At 35.3% G+C, this 15,816-nt stretch overlaps 1 protein-coding gene across 1 annotated transcript; it reads left to right on the top strand.

Moving 5' to 3' along the window:
• Positions 1–185: 185 nt before the first annotated feature.
• Positions 186–15,325, top strand: wdr75 (WD repeat domain 75). Its single transcript, XM_019109730.2, has 21 exons — positions 186–353; positions 1,491–1,620; positions 2,030–2,095; positions 2,193–2,292; positions 3,152–3,276; positions 4,627–4,697; positions 5,825–5,941; positions 6,035–6,123; positions 6,236–6,394; positions 7,398–7,457; positions 7,548–7,663; positions 7,932–8,107; positions 9,415–9,566; positions 9,691–9,871; positions 11,982–12,076; positions 12,552–12,647; positions 12,802–12,971; positions 13,446–13,505; positions 13,593–13,736; positions 13,965–14,071; positions 14,238–15,325. Exons 1-21 carry the CDS (start codon positions 268–270, stop codon positions 14,455–14,457), a joined length of 2,520 nt encoding a protein of 839 aa, XP_018965275.1. The 5' UTR covers positions 186–267; the 3' UTR covers positions 14,458–15,325.
• Positions 15,326–15,816: the final 491 nt, after the last annotated feature.

The following is a 15,816-nucleotide window of genomic DNA, read 5'->3' as shown; positions in this document are numbered from 1 at the left end:
TTAATATAATGTAAATTTTCTTGACGAAAATGGTTCAAAAATTCAAGCGTTTTGACAGGAAAATTGAATGTTTTATTTTTGAAACCAAATTACGTTTTTTTACTGTAACATTTCTTTTCTATAACTACAATAAGCATGTTCTCGCATAGTGTTCTCGCAGTGACTGAACGCCCGGCCGCACGAGGCCGCTGTGCTCCGTCAGATTCTTTTCACTACAGACGAAGAAGAAACGCACATGCGTGAACTTTCAGAGAGAGGCAGAAAAACATGGTGGAGGAGAGTGACGTCCGCGTGGTTCGCTTCGGCGGCAGCAAAATAAACCTTAGACCTCCGATCATCTCCACTGACTCCAGGTATCCGCTAAATCAAGTGAACTTCTGTGTCTGACGTTGTCTGTATATTCTCTAAATTTTATCATCTGAAACATTGAGCCGTGCTGGAGGGAATGAAGTTCCCAAAAGGGATGCGTGACCAGCCTCCGATCTACATGTGTGTCTGAACACTTGGCTAAATGACAGGTTCATCTGCATCTTTATAGTGTGATGAGCTTTAGTAATTGTTTACACTGCTGATGAATGTGTTGTTGGTTTTGTGTTCAAAGATAAAGATGTTTCTGTAAAGCAGCTAATCATTGTTCCAGACACACATCATGCATGTTGCGTTACCAGAAAAATCAGTAATAATGTAAATCACATTAGTGTGACATTAAAGCACAGTAAAGATATTACACATATGTAGGAAAAATCACGAACTATGTTTGCTGCAACCACCCTGGGTTGCCTTTTTTTATTATTATTATTATTACACTTTTTAATTCCCCCCCCCCAATATGATGATCCCATTGAAAGGGACTCTTCCTAAAATAAAAGAAAGCTGTATAGTCATGCATAAATAAAATATATAAACATTTATATTGTGTGGAAAAAAAAAGTAAGCCTCATGATATTAAACCCAAGTGGCTCCATTATTAAGTTTATTTGTCATTGCATGGGTGTTATTTTTTTAGTGTTAGTTTTATCAATATTTTAGAATTTTTCAAAGTTTTAGTTATTTTAGAGCATCGGGTTAAACTAGATGAAAATGGGATGGCAAATCACAGAAATAACGAGTATGTTTTTATGTCATTTAGTCAAATACTATAATCCTGCGTTATACTAATGCAATTAAAATAAATTTAATTGACACAAATATTTATATTTATTATATTTTATGCCAAAGTACATTTATGTATGTATTTATGTATTTGTTTATTTATTTAAAATGTTGGGGCTGCTAAGGGATTAAAATAATCACAATTAAACCCATGCTTTTAGTTATTAATTAAGGCATTAAATTCTCTTTATGGTAAGAAAACTAAATAACATGTGAGTTGAATTCACTGAACAAGAATCTTTTTTTCGGTCACCTATTGGGGGTCTCTGGATGGCAAGTATAAAGTGCAAAGGCATGGTCTGTATCACTTAAATTTTAAAGTTGTCTCATGGTTGCAGGTTTGTGTTGTGCACCTCTGGGGATTCAGTGAAGGTCTATAGCACACGCACAGAAGAGTGGCTCCATAGTCTGCAAGGCCACACCAACCAAGTGACAGGCATCGCCTTGAATCCTGCCAATCACCTGCAGGTCTGTGTGCACCACTTGAGTTCACTTGTATAGAAAGTGTCAGATAGTTGATCAGTTTTGTTTGCGTTCCTTTTGTCAGTCAGCATTCCAATGAATACTTAACCAGCTTATGTAGGAGTGTTTTGTAGGTTTTTCCCCACCATTTAAAAAATATTCAGACATGTTTGAATTCTGTCTGAGGTTTCTTTAAAGTCAACATTAAATTATTTGCATGTTCCTGATGTTGTGGTATTTGAGGTGCACGTTATTATAGCAGAAAAATGTCTTATAATCATTCATCATCTTCCTTTTTGAAGAATTTGTTCCAAAATAAACCTCATGATCTCCTTGCCGGATTTATTTTGGATGGCTTACTGTTACTTCAACAGCAGAATTTATTCTTCAACCTATTCATTCATTCTGCATGCAGGTTTACTCTTGCTCTGCAGATGGCACTGTTAAGTTATGGGACTTCATTGACGGCATCCTTATCAAGGTACAGTTGTTGATGTTGTTGTGAGTAAAGCCAAGGTCCTCTGTCGCAGTAAATATTTTCATTCCTTTCATGTTTTTTTATTTTTAATTTTTTTCAGACATTTATCATTGGATACCCTTTGTTCGCAATATATGTGTCCGAGAAACATGAGGGAATTGTTTTTCTTCATATTGCCATGGATACAGATTCTAAAAAGGGTATGTATTTCAGTTCTAATGAAGTTTTTGGCACATCATTGTGATGCAGTGATTAGGATCAGGCACTCTTCACCAATAAAGTAGGAAACTCAATTTCTGACTTATTTTTCTGAAAGGAGAAATATTAATATGTATTTTTTTAAATATTAATATTAAGCATAGCCAAACTTAATTCTGGTCCACATTGCAGCTTATTTTTGTTAAGAACCGCCCATGTAGACCACCTGACCGCCCCATGTAAAGTGACCAACTACAGTTTGCTTTGTTTTTTTTTTACATGTGGTAGATAAATCTAAAATTGATTGTCACAATATAACAAACAAAAGTTGATGCTTACACATTTTGCTTGTCATGATAATCACTTTTTATGAATCTTGAGACCTAAATGAGGTAAAAAGCTAAACGTAGGTGGTAAACAAACTACACTACGGTCTCGTTATATAAGCGTCAGCACCATTAAACGGCCAGCAACTCTTTTAAGTCTTTATTTAAAAAACATTTTTAACATTTTTAACATTAGAAAAGTTTGCAAAAGTGTGATTATAAATACAATGAGGCTGTAAAAATGGACTAGCGAGAATGAGTTTACTTGTTCACTGTGATGACATTTAGTGTCCCCGATAACCTCTGAAGTCCCGTTTAGCCACTTGTTATCAATCGCCTTTTTCAAGACAAGTAAATGCTTCAAGGAGGTGTTACTGATGTATTGTGTTGTAGGATCAAATGGGAAAATATCTTGAGTTTGTGTTTACCTCGGACCTTTTTTCAGACGTTTAAACCATTCAGAAAGCCCTTTGACAATTTTGACAAAAAACACAAGATTAATAGAAATGAATGCTTTGTGTGTCTGCATGTCCAGAGGGTTTTCAGTTGGTTGCTGTACATCTGCCCAAGTCAGCAGAGCAGGAGGTGGAAGCCAAAGAGCTGTCTGCTGTTTCCAGTCATATCAGCCCAAACCCCAGCTGCACGGCCTTCGGTAGAGAAGTAAGAGCTCACTCAGCACTTTCTTTAAGTGTGGTTATTACATCCTTTTTTTTTTAGAGATTTGTCCGTTAGTGGATTTTGTGGAAATCGTTGAGGTATCTGTCTACAACTCTTTTTAGACTAAATGATTAAATTTTTAATACCTACTTTACATCGATAGGATTTACAAGCACAGTGTTAAAACGTAGGGCATGTCACTCTGCCATGGATTCAGGAAAAACAAGCCATCCTGAACAAATCTGGCATTTATAAACATCGCCGATGTTACTCTTTTCCATGTTTTAGGTCCTTTTCTATGCGTTTTCTATTAATAAAAATCCGTTAATGTGAAAAATCTGATAATAAAATCAATAGAAATACACCGTGACAGCTTGGAACAGGAACAGATTATGTTATAATACAATAATACAAGTGTATTATACTCTAAAACCCAACAAGTTGGTGTTAAGATGTACATGAGTACTGTGGACTTATTTCATTTGAATTCACTAAAAAAAATTCTTAATGTACAAATCAACTGTACACTCCATTCACATACTTTGTGTTGCTGAAACTTCACTGTACATGTAAATCCCAACAAAACAGAACATTAAACACTAATAGATCTTCTCTTGATCTTCTAAATGTATATGGATATTCACTTTGAGGTCTGTTAAAGACTACATTTAACAGTATTAAATTATTAGTGTTTTTAAATGTGAATATTAGATGGCGTGTTATGTTAATGTAAGTGTGAAATATGGGTAATAGGCATGCACAATAAAATATTCAGGATTGGCCAATATTGGATATTTCTGTTAAGACTCGGGCAGAAATTTTAAAGAGGCAAGATATATAAAAAAAAAAAAAAAAAAAAAATTCTGCAGTTACCAATGATATAGACTACTTGGGAAAATCTGTATTAATATCTTCCTACCAAAGAGGTCCTAAAATCCAACTTGCATGCCTGTTTTATTTTTTATTTTTTTTTTTATGTTTAATTTTAAATGTTAGTTCAGGTTGTTGAACACTATGTCATACCTGCTCAGGTTGTTATGGATAAATTTGTCTTCCTGCACAGTCATTGCCGTGTAAGTGTTGATGTGGTTTAGTAAACATGGCTTGAAGTAGTGTGGCACATGCCGGTGTTATTTTTGTAGACTTGAGTGCTGTGTGCCCTGTCGCACCTTTACTAGTTGTTTTGGTACAGCCATTACACGTCATGACTTCTGAACCTTATTTGTGGTTGTGGGCAAATAAGAAAGACCTGTATGTTTCTTCAAGCTCAAGACATTGAACCAGCAACTTTACAATTAGCTCGAGAGACAAAGTCATTTCTTAACATGTGTTTTCTGTATATTGTATCTTCAGGGGCAATACATAGCGTTTGCCAGGAATCTCCAATTAAATGTTTATTTCTTCAGGAAGCAGAAGACATACAGGTAATAACCGCTGTATCCTAAATAGCCTTTTTATGGTCAGAACATGTAGGAACGTGTCCAACCGCACTGCTTATTTACTGGCCCCAGAGCAAGACACATGTCATGGAGCTTTTTATGGGCATTGCCTTACTGTTGGTTTTTCCTTTTTATTTACATTTTTTTTCTGAAAACAAGTAAGTTGAGACAACACCACCTTATATTTCATCTCAAAATGAAGATGTCATTTAAAAACTGTATGACTTTTTTTCATTGAACTCAAAAGGGATGACCAATATTCACACTTTTCAAGTAATTTGGTTATTGGTCTATTAATAAATAGCATAATTTGAGTGCTTTTTAAAGGGGATATCGGATGCCCATTTTCCACAAGTTGGTATGTTTCATTAGGGTCTTTAAGAAATGTCTGCAACATACTTTGGTTAAAATTCCTCGTTGGTCGTGTAAAACAACACCTTTTTACCTTGACAAAAACAGCTCTGTTCACAGCGACCCATTTCGGTTCATGTCTTTTTAAATGATAATGAGCTTCTGCTCACCCCACTGCTCTCTTACAGTATTTGCATGTTCGATGGCACGTTACCATCAAAAACAAAACTAAAACACTGCGTCCTCAGTGGCTCTGATGTAGAGAGAAAATAAAGACTCTTGTTTCACACCGCAAGCTTGTGCTTCGCATCAGTGTACCTTCATCGTCACTGCAGCTGCAGACTCGCAAGAGTTTTCATGTGTAATGTGTACAGTATGTGTATCTTAACAATTAGATGTATCCTGAAATAAAAAATGACAGATTATTACTAATAATGAAATGTATTTCCTATCGTGTTGCTGTTGTTATTTAATTGTCAAATAGCAAAAATAAAACAATTAAAAATCTATTTGGTACAATGTAGTAGTTATTGGACACTTAAACATAAAAAAAAAACTGTATCTGTACATTTTCTTTTTTTTTTTTTACTCTAAAAAAGTTTTGATAGCACCCATTCGTATTCATTTTCATTACTTAAATATCCTTTAAAAATGTTCCTGTTGTGCTAAATGGAAGTCAGTCATTGAATCAATGTAAATGGCAATTTTTATTTCTGGGTGAAGTAAGTCTTTACATATCCACTCTTTTTTTCTCGTTGTAGTTTTTCCCTAAAAGCCACAGATAAGAAAGGAGCCAAAAATGCATTTACATGCATAGCCTGTCACCCAACAGACGACTGCATCGCCACCGGTCATGAAGACGGAAAGATCCGCCTCTGGTAAGGCCAGAGTTCACCATCCAGTTTTTCAAGTTCATATGCAGGTCATGTGATCAGAATTGGAGGTTTAAATTAACTTTGATTTTGCTACAGGAGAAACTTCATTCACAAAAAAGAGTACACATATTCTACCCAGCACTGGCATCACAATGCTGTGAACACTTTGTGTTTTACTCCAGAAGGTGGGTTGTACTGTGGCGTGGCTTTGTTTCACACCTTTTCACTTCATTCTCTGTGTCAAATGTATGTTACAGTCCCCATCTGTAGAAAACATGACTGTTATTGTCTGTGCAGGCACTAATCTGTTGAGTGGAGGCATTGAGTCAGTGCTTGTGCAGTGGCAGTATGGGACAGGCAACAGGAAAGAGTTCCTGCCCCGTCTCGGAGGATCCATTTTACATGTGTCAGCATCATCTGATGGGCAGCTGTTTTGCACCTCTCATTCAGACAACAGTAAGTCTTCAGCTTTGTGATGAATCTGGGATTTCCCTCCAAAATTAAGCTAAAAGAAATTTTATTTAGTGTAAAGAACTTCATTCGTCTTCGGAACACAATTTAAGATATTTTGGATGAAAACCGGGAGCCTTGTGACTGTCCCATTGACTGGCAAGTAAAATACACTGTCAAGGTACAGAAAAGTATGAAAAGCATCTTCAGAATTGTCCATCTGCCATCAGTGGTTCAACCGTAATGTTATGAAGCGACGAGAATACTTTTTGTATGCAAAGAAAACAAAAATAATGAGTTTGTTCAACAGTTTGTCTCCTCTGTGTCTCTCCGCATCAACGTAGCGGCATTTTGGAGACTATCCGCTGAATGCAAGCAGCATACGCTCTTCACAGATGTGCTGTTTTCGTTCAAATCAAAGCATAAATACACTTAGAAAATGTATCCTTGTGTCACGGCTGACACAGAATAGCGTACGCAGTTTGCGTTCAGCGGATATTCTCCAAAATGTCACTACGGTGATGTGGAGAGACACAGAGGAGACAAATTGTTGAATAAAGTCGTTATTTTTGTTTTCTTCGCGTACAAAAAGTATTCTCGTTCCATCATAACGTTATGATTGAACCACTGATGGCAGATGGACTATTCTGATGATGTCTTTCATACTTTTCTGGACATTAACAGTGTAATTTACTTGGCAGTCAATGGGACAGTCACAAGCCTCCCGGTTTTCATCCAAAATATCTTAAATTGTGTTCGGAAAATGAACAAAGCTTTTACGGGTTTGGAACGACATGGGGGTAAGTGATTAATGCCTAAATTTTCATTTTGGGGTGGAATATCCCTTTAATGGCTTCACTTTCTTCATGCAGATTGTAATTTATACTGTTGTTTTGTGGATGAATTATATGTAAATTTTCAACCTTAGTCAGTCTTTACCAATATATTTTACTATGGTGTGATTTCGGACTGCTTTCTGGTTTGTCATTTACCTTCTCTTCCTCCTCAGAGATCACAGTTATCGAGAGCAGCTTCAAAGTGTGTGGAGTAATTCAGGGTTTAGTTAAAGGTTTGTAAAGTCTCATTTGCACAAACCATTCAGATTTCATAACTGTTGCAGTAAATGTTTATTTCTTCCGATTTTTTTTAATGCTTTCAGGAGATGCCGTTTTGACTGATCTAATGATTGACCCGCGCAGTAAAGCTTTAGTGCTGAATGGAAAACCGGGTCATCTGCAGTTCTACTCCCTGCTGCGTGACAAGCATCTCTACAATGTGAGTCTGCCTCAGCCAATACTATGATAAAGCTTAACATTTCTCTGAAATAAGCAAGTATTTGAGGGAAGTATGTACTGGAAAATGTTGGATCACATGATGGTGCGGTAGTTTTATCTTTGTGCGTTCTGCTAACACGGGTAATAAACTTTCGTCACCTGACATGTCAGATGAAATCACATGATCTGTGGGCCCGTTTTCTTGTCAAATATTGTTCATCATGTTATGCGTAGATTTGTGCATAACATTCTGTCTGTTGCATTCACAGCTGGACATAGTGCAGCAAGAATATATTTATGAAGCGGGTCTGGATCAGTTTGAAGTGGTGAAGGCTGCCTTTGACATAAAAGGGTATTGGCTTGCTACAGTGGAGGAAAGGGGACAAAAGTCCGCCGATCTTGAATTTTTCCTCAAACTGTGGTCTTACGATGAAAGAACACAAAGGTATTCACACTAGATTACAGATTTGAATGATGTCAAATATATGATTCATACAAGAAATGTAGGATTTTGCCACGACATTTGCTATTTCTTATGGTCCACAAGCAAATAATGCAAATAAATTTTCCATTTAATCAATTGGAACAGCCAAACATTTTGGCTCTGGTCCTTCATCAGTGTTGAAAATAATTATATTCATACCATTCTGTATTATATAACCATGACGTTATCACATAAACCATACATTTATTAGAAAAAATGTAAATGTTACAATTTTAATAAAAAAAAATACTTCATAAGCAATACCAGAATATACTGTAAATATGCAGTTAAATAAAATTTCAAATAAAAAATGATTGGTAAAAGCAAAAACACACTTCACAGTTTGGAATGTGAGGACTAGTGCAGGTTTATGAAGGCATATGCTTGATATTTCAAGGTCTCAGTTTTTTTTTACACAAATTGTGAGAAGTGTGTATTTATGATGACTTTGTGTATATTTTTTTTTTTTTGTATGAGTTAAAATTTGACTAAGTCCCAAATGTCTTTTCCCCAGTGATATTTATAAATAAATTAATAGCAATTATTGTAAGTAATGCAACAACTATGTATATGTACCGTAGGTGTGTGTGTGTGTATATATATATATACATACATACATACACACACACACACTCACACTCACACTCACACACACACACACACACACACACACACACACACACATATATATATATATGTATATGTAGTGGCAAAAATATATTTTTATAGTACAGTTCAAAAGTTTGGGATCAGTAAGATTTTTTTTATGTTTTTGAAAGAAGTCTGTTCACAAATGCTACATTTATTTAATAAAAAATACAACAATAATGATTGAAAAAAAAACAGTAATGATGGAAAATTATAACCATTTAAAATACCTTTCTATTTTCCATTTAAATCTATTTTTAAATGTCATTTTGTGATGGGAATTTTCAGCAGTCATTACTGCAGTTTCACATGATCCTTCAGAAATCATTCTAATATGTTGATTTGGTGCTTATGAAGTATTTCTTATCAATGTTGAAAACGGTTGTTCTGCTTAATTATTTTGTGGATACTTTTTCCTTTCTTTAGGATTGTTTGAGAAGTAGAAAGTTAGAAAGAACAGCATTTATTTGAAATAGAAATCTCTTGTAACATTAATGCCTTTAATGTCTGTATGTCTTTTAATTTGTTGAAAAACTGACTCCAGACTTTTGAATGATAGTATAAAAATAAAAAAAGACTTTATTTCTGGACTGTAATGGTGTATTGTTCCGACCCATTAGTTTCGTACTGAACACTACCATCACTGCCGCCCACACGGATCGGATTATATCCATGTGCTTCAGCTCTTCTGAGGAGACCACCATGCTGGTGACCATAGCAGAAGACGGCCAGTTCAAAGCGTGGTGTCAGGGTGTTGATGCAGACACAAAACGTGAGTCAAACCCTTCAGACATTTGCAAAGGTGTTAGTTTTGGATTAAGAAGCCAAACACCAAAGGTCACGAGTCTGAATCCAGACATACCTGTCTCACCGCAACCTTTCCATTTGTGTTTTAGAGGACCAGAACTTCTGGTCATGTGATTTTGTGGGCAGCTACCATAACCTGAAGCCCACAAACTGCAGTTTCTCAGCCGATAGCTCTCTCCTGGCGGTGAGCTTCCAAGAAGTCATTACCATATGGAGCCCGGACACCTGGGAGTTGCTCACCACCCTCTGCCAACCACCTGGAGTAATAAGGTGGGATATGTTGTTTTATCACTCAGGGTACTGTATATGTTCTCTGTCTTGAAGTCAGTCAGTCCAAACACTTTCTGATGTGTTTAGAATGGGTTGCACAGGTTTCTTGAGGTCTTTAGATGTGTGTCCCATTCAGAGCGCTGGATTAGCATTCACTAAACTCTTTTCAAACTGTCTGCACAGATTTAGATTGGGGGATTCAGTCCTGCTAAAGAATTGGGTGCAAGCCCAGTCCTGCAGGGTCACCAGGGACACAGTTTAGCTTCAACATTGTATTTTTGAAAAAGGAAGTTCATTAGGGTGTAGCTGGGTTTCATCACAATAAAAAAATAATGGCATTCCTTGTCAACAACTGCTCTCGGTTGTTTCTTCTCTGTGTAACACAAGTAGTAAATTGTGTAGGGGTTTTAAAACAATTTTTTCAATAAGTATACATACTGAAATATTTGAAATGGTTTCAGTCTTCTGCATTATCAAACTTTCTCACTTTCCCTTCTCTCTCCGACAAAAATTATTTGTATTTTAATTAAATAAGTATATTACTGCATGTTTTAAAGCTAAGCAATCACAATCCAGTATTTTCAGTGACTCCGTTGACTGTGAAGGCAGTGAACTCCAGCTCTGAGTTTAACATGCATTTGGGAATGCAACGTCTCAGTTACTTATGAAATATTCTTTTTTTTTCTTTTTTCTTTTATATATATATATATATATATATATATATATATATATATATATATATATATATATATATATATATATATATATATATACACACACATAATTTTGTAGTAGTATTAAAGCTATCAGGCCTGAGGAATCTCAGATTCAGTTGAAAAGAAAATACTTTATTGATGGTCAAAAGTAAATTAATTGCTTTAAATTATGCCTCTAATGGTGTGCCATTTTAAGGTATTTTATGGAAGTTATAAATTCCAGTATTGTGACAGCACTAGTAAATTGGTCCTTAAAGAAGTGTTCACTAAAGCATATCATCTATTCACCGTCATGAAGGTCCAAGTTTCTTTGTGGAACACAAACAGAATATATTTGTTACTTTTCCTTGCAATTGCAGTGAAAGTGCAGTTGTTCCACAAAAGTGGTTTGTATGACTTTGTACAACATATCACAAATAATAAATGATAGCTTTGTTTAAAGAACTGATTGAAATTTAAAGCAGTTATTGACTTTCATCTTCGCATCTGCTCTAGCTGTCTTTGGTGCATTGATTAGAAAAGTAACAATTAGAGGTGTGCGATGTACGTCATCTACGATAATATCGTAATTGTTGTTTAAACAATTTAAACAGTCTGTGTGAATGCATATAAATGCCACTTAAGATGCAGAGTCTGTGCCACCTCTGCATTGCAAACACAATTTTTATTGATACTGATTTCATTTGATTGGTAGCCCTAAAGTATCTTACCATTTGAATTTATTGATTAAATGTAAGAATTTGACACAAAAGATGATGTATACATTTAATTAGGTTAGGGAAGTAAATGGCCATATAAAGGTAAAAATGCCCATAAAATGTAAAAAAAAAAATAATAATAATAATAATTTAAACATACTGAATATGTTAATTTCTGTTACTGCTGCAAATGAACCACTGCAAAGAATATGAACAATATCAAAAGCTTTGGGATTCAGCTGTCCACAGCAGTCCTAAACCTGTCCAAGTACCAGCAAAATAGTATTTTACTGTATTATGAAGAATGGAATGTGGATATGTAGTTAGTAATTAGGAACTCCAGCAAGTGCTAAATCTCTTTTGTACAGTATTTCCAATCCTCTCACACTGATTTGTTGAGCCATAAGGTCATAGGCGGCTTTGCACCATGTTTGATGTATATTATCAAACACACACACAAAAATTTGATTTTGTAAACCTCAATAAAATTATAATACCTCAGGATATTTATTGCTCATGTTTTTGATACTGTTCATTGCTGTCATATTACAATTTCTGATTAAGAGTAAGGCAGCTAATTATCATTTACTGAGACTAATCTGATGAATTATGTAAGTATTTGAATATTAAATATGCTGATCATGGTGGTCTTTGAATTGGTGAAACCGACTAAAGGCTGCTACTTTGATCCACCAGGGACCTTTGTTTCGGCCGATTAAGCTGCTCCAAATACTTGATTTCCACGACCACCAGAAACCTTCTCTGCTGCTGGAATCTTCTCACTTGTGCATGTAAGTAGTCATTAATATTGGTTCATATTTCATATTTACAGTTTCCAGTTCCCCCAAGAATGAACATTATCATTATTTACTCAGCCGCAAGTTATTTAAAACAAGCCATAAGATTTAATTTTTTCAGTCGAGCACACACACCCAAAAAAAGAAATTCTGTGGCTTTGCTTTTCATACAATAACATTTCAAAGCAAACATGACTGTCCAGCTCAAAAAAAAAAAAAAAAAAGAAGCTAATTTTGAATCTGAACCTGTCATATTAATAATAAGTTTTATTTATAAAGCGCATTTTCCAAACTTAAGGTACAAGGAGGAAATGACTAATTTTATGGTACATTCATGGGCTTTTTGGAAGCTTAAACGCATTTTTGGGTGAACATCTCTTGGGTAACTAGGCTGTATCAGTCTGGTTTTATTCATTGTTTGGTTTTGCAAGGTCAGTTTTATGTAATGTCAAATCTCTTTCATTCACAGTGGAGTGGAGCACATCTGTGGAAGTTTCCAAGCTGCAGTCAGACCCCTTGTCAGAAAATGTGGCTGCTTTTTCATACCAGTCTAAACACACAGACCGTAAGTGTTGGATAGTTCATCGCCTCTTGACACGTTCTGCATCTCTTTTGGTTAGCAGTACATTTAGAAGTAAACTATATTAGGTTCTTTCTTTAATGTATCAGACTTATGCACAAACTAGTTTTAATGGATTCATTTTCTGGTCTCTATACAGTGTTTGTTTTCAAACCCAACGAGCCGAGGCCTCTGTTCACCCATAAGAACGTGTGTTCAGAGAAGATACATCGTGCCGTCTTTGTTCCTCGAGAAGAGCCGTTAAACAATTGTGATGAAAGTTCTCAGTGGCTCAACAGATCTCAACTGTACTTCCTCACCCAGAACATGGTATTTCAGTGATATCTGTAATCACACAATGGCCTAAAAACACATATAAGCATAACTGTAGGACGGTCCATTTGTGTTTTGTTTTTCAGTTCCTACACCAATTGAAAACCTTGACTGATTTTAAGTGGGTTTTTTTTACTCCTGAAAAATATATTTTTTTTATATTAAAAATTATATAATTTAGGTTAAAGTTAATCAGAATTTTTTTTTATAAATTATTTTAAATTTATAATAAATGCTACGATTTTATTTATTTTAAATATTTAAAAGATAAAAATGTAAATTATACATTTAATATGATAAATAATAAAAAAGGTGTATTTAATGAGCTTGATACGGATTAAATTTCTTTGTAAGAGGAATAATTGTAAACAACTGCATAGTCCTGGTGAGCTGTGGGTATCCTGTAAATATGCTCTAATACTATACTGTGTCCTGACATTTCTACTAAAATGCACTGTGTTCAATTATCAGGATTTATTGACCTTCAGCACAGCAACTGAGGAGGACAGAATGTTGTCTTCAAGTACACGGGTACAGTTTTCTTTCTTACACCATCCCTATTCTCATTTATTTTGAAGAACCCCAGAGTAACTTTTCACTTGTGTGTCTTTGGTACAGCTTGTCATTGATGACAGTGTTGCTGTAACACCATTTTACCTGCTGTTGGGCAAACACAGACAACAGCAGCAGAAACTCAACACACCGTCCCATCAAGCAGCTGACAGACCCCAACAGCCACAGGGCTCCGTTACCATCACAGAAGTAAGTCATTTCAAGTAGGCTGTCTATTCGATATATATATGTTTCAGAAGGATCATGTGACACTGAATACTGGAGTAAAGGCTGCTGAAAATTCCCCTTTGACACAAGTTATTTTAAATTGTATTAGTATTTAGCAGTATTACTGTTTTTACTGTAAAAATATACTTGTGTGTGTTTGTATATTTTCAAGTATTTATTTCTTGTAATGTCTTTTTTTTTTTTTTTTAGTTGTTACACACACCAGCTCACGTTCTACCTCCCGCGTCAGTCCTGTGCTCAATGTTTGTCAGTTCCCTCCTGATCTCCAACACTGGAGTTCTGCAAGACCCCCTCAGGTTCTTTGTTCACATACATAATAAATATTTATCAATATATTTATTTTTTTGAAAGTTAATCAGAGGTAACTTGCTTCTCAGTTTCGCTTTTTTTCCTGAGATGCTGTGTACTGCAAGCACATAAATGTTATATTTTTCCTTTTTGTATTTTCTGGCATGCCTACAGAAAGGAAATGGAATCTTCTGAGCAGGAAATGAACAGTGAGAAAGAGGAAGAGGACTCTGAGGGGGAAATGGAGGCATGTGATAGTCAGCAGGAGCTCAGAGTTCAGGGTTCAGTGGATGAGGTGACACCGAAGCTTTCTAAAGCACAAGAGAGGGAATTGAAGAGGGTCAGAAAGACTGACTTTAGCTGGATGGCTGGCCTCATTGCGTCCAAACCCTGATGGAGCAATTTCACAGTCCTGTTTATGTGTTTTTGTTTATTCATCCCAGCTTGCTTCAGATCCAGACATTTGTTAATTCGGACTGCAGCAGCCCATTAGTGGTTTGATAAGTGATTCCTTTTGGAACAGAAAGGACAGCAATTCTATTTTGTAACTCTGATTGTTAGAAAAACAATAATTTATAATGCCTTTTTGAACATTGTACTGTGATGTTGAATCTATTTCAGTATATTTGTGCATTTTAATGTTCAGTTTATAACTTTTTTCCAATTAAAATATTTAAACACCCTTGAATCAGGATACATTTACTTGAGAGGCAAATTGAACATATGTCTTGTTTTCTGAGAAACTGAACGAAATAACTTCAACTATCTGTCAATGGGGTATGTAAGCTTGTTTTCCTGTTGAGTTAAGTTGATTTTTCTGAGACCTTTGGCAATTATTTAAACTCACTTTTTTTTACAATGGCAGTAAAACAAGACTTCTTGTCATTTTGCTTCTCAAGTCAATGTGATTGCACTGGAAAACTAAAAAAATAATGAGTAATAATCTTTTTGCTGTGTGATCCAAAGGTACAGTAAAAGTTACTTGGTTTTAAATGTATCTTCATAAAACTATATATATATATATATATATATATATATATATATATATATATATATATATATATATATATATATATATATAATCTATAACTCTAGTGGTACCATCTCAGAGTTACTTTCAGTTGTTATTCTCTTTCTATGTACTAATGTAAACTACAGACATGGTAAACAATGTCAACCTAACTGCTTTCTGTTAAATGTATCAAAGGTCATTGTTTTATAGACTGATATTGTACAAAATGAATTGCTTGGGATGCAAGTTACTTCACGTGTGCATTTCATTTCGAAACACTAAGGAGAATATCTCACCATTGTCTGGATATCTAATTCAATCAAATTCAAACTTCAGCTGAGCTTTGCTCCCAGTTTGCTGCGGGTTTTAACTGTACAATCAAATGCATGCTTTTAAATTTGGGCCTGATATACATGGAAGATAATTCTCAGTATTGGTTCTAAAAACTCAAAGTTGTATCCATATTTCAGGTCTAGACCCAGCAGATTGGCCTGATTTGCCACCCACCCAGAAGGGCAGGCGTTGTTTTGGTCACTGCCATGTAATCAGGTTCTTTGTCTTTGCTTCTCATGTAAGCCAAGAGGAACTCGGCTTTTAATTGGTGCATTAACCAAAAAAAGTCTGAAAGGGCCTTTTAGAGAAAATTACCAGCAAACCCTTCTGAGGAATGTGAACCTGTCCTATTGCCGCTGGATGTGTTCCAGCTCCTGCCGGGTCACAGTCGACCTCTTGAAATCGCTC

Source organism: Cyprinus carpio, chromosome A9 (genome assembly GCF_018340385.1).
Source record: "Cyprinus carpio isolate SPL01 chromosome A9, ASM1834038v1, whole genome shotgun sequence".
NCBI lineage: Eukaryota > Metazoa > Chordata > Actinopteri > Cypriniformes > Cyprinidae > Cyprinus > Cyprinus carpio.
The sequence above is the reverse complement of the archived record's forward strand: the minus strand, read 5'-3'. Positions and strand labels throughout refer to the sequence as shown.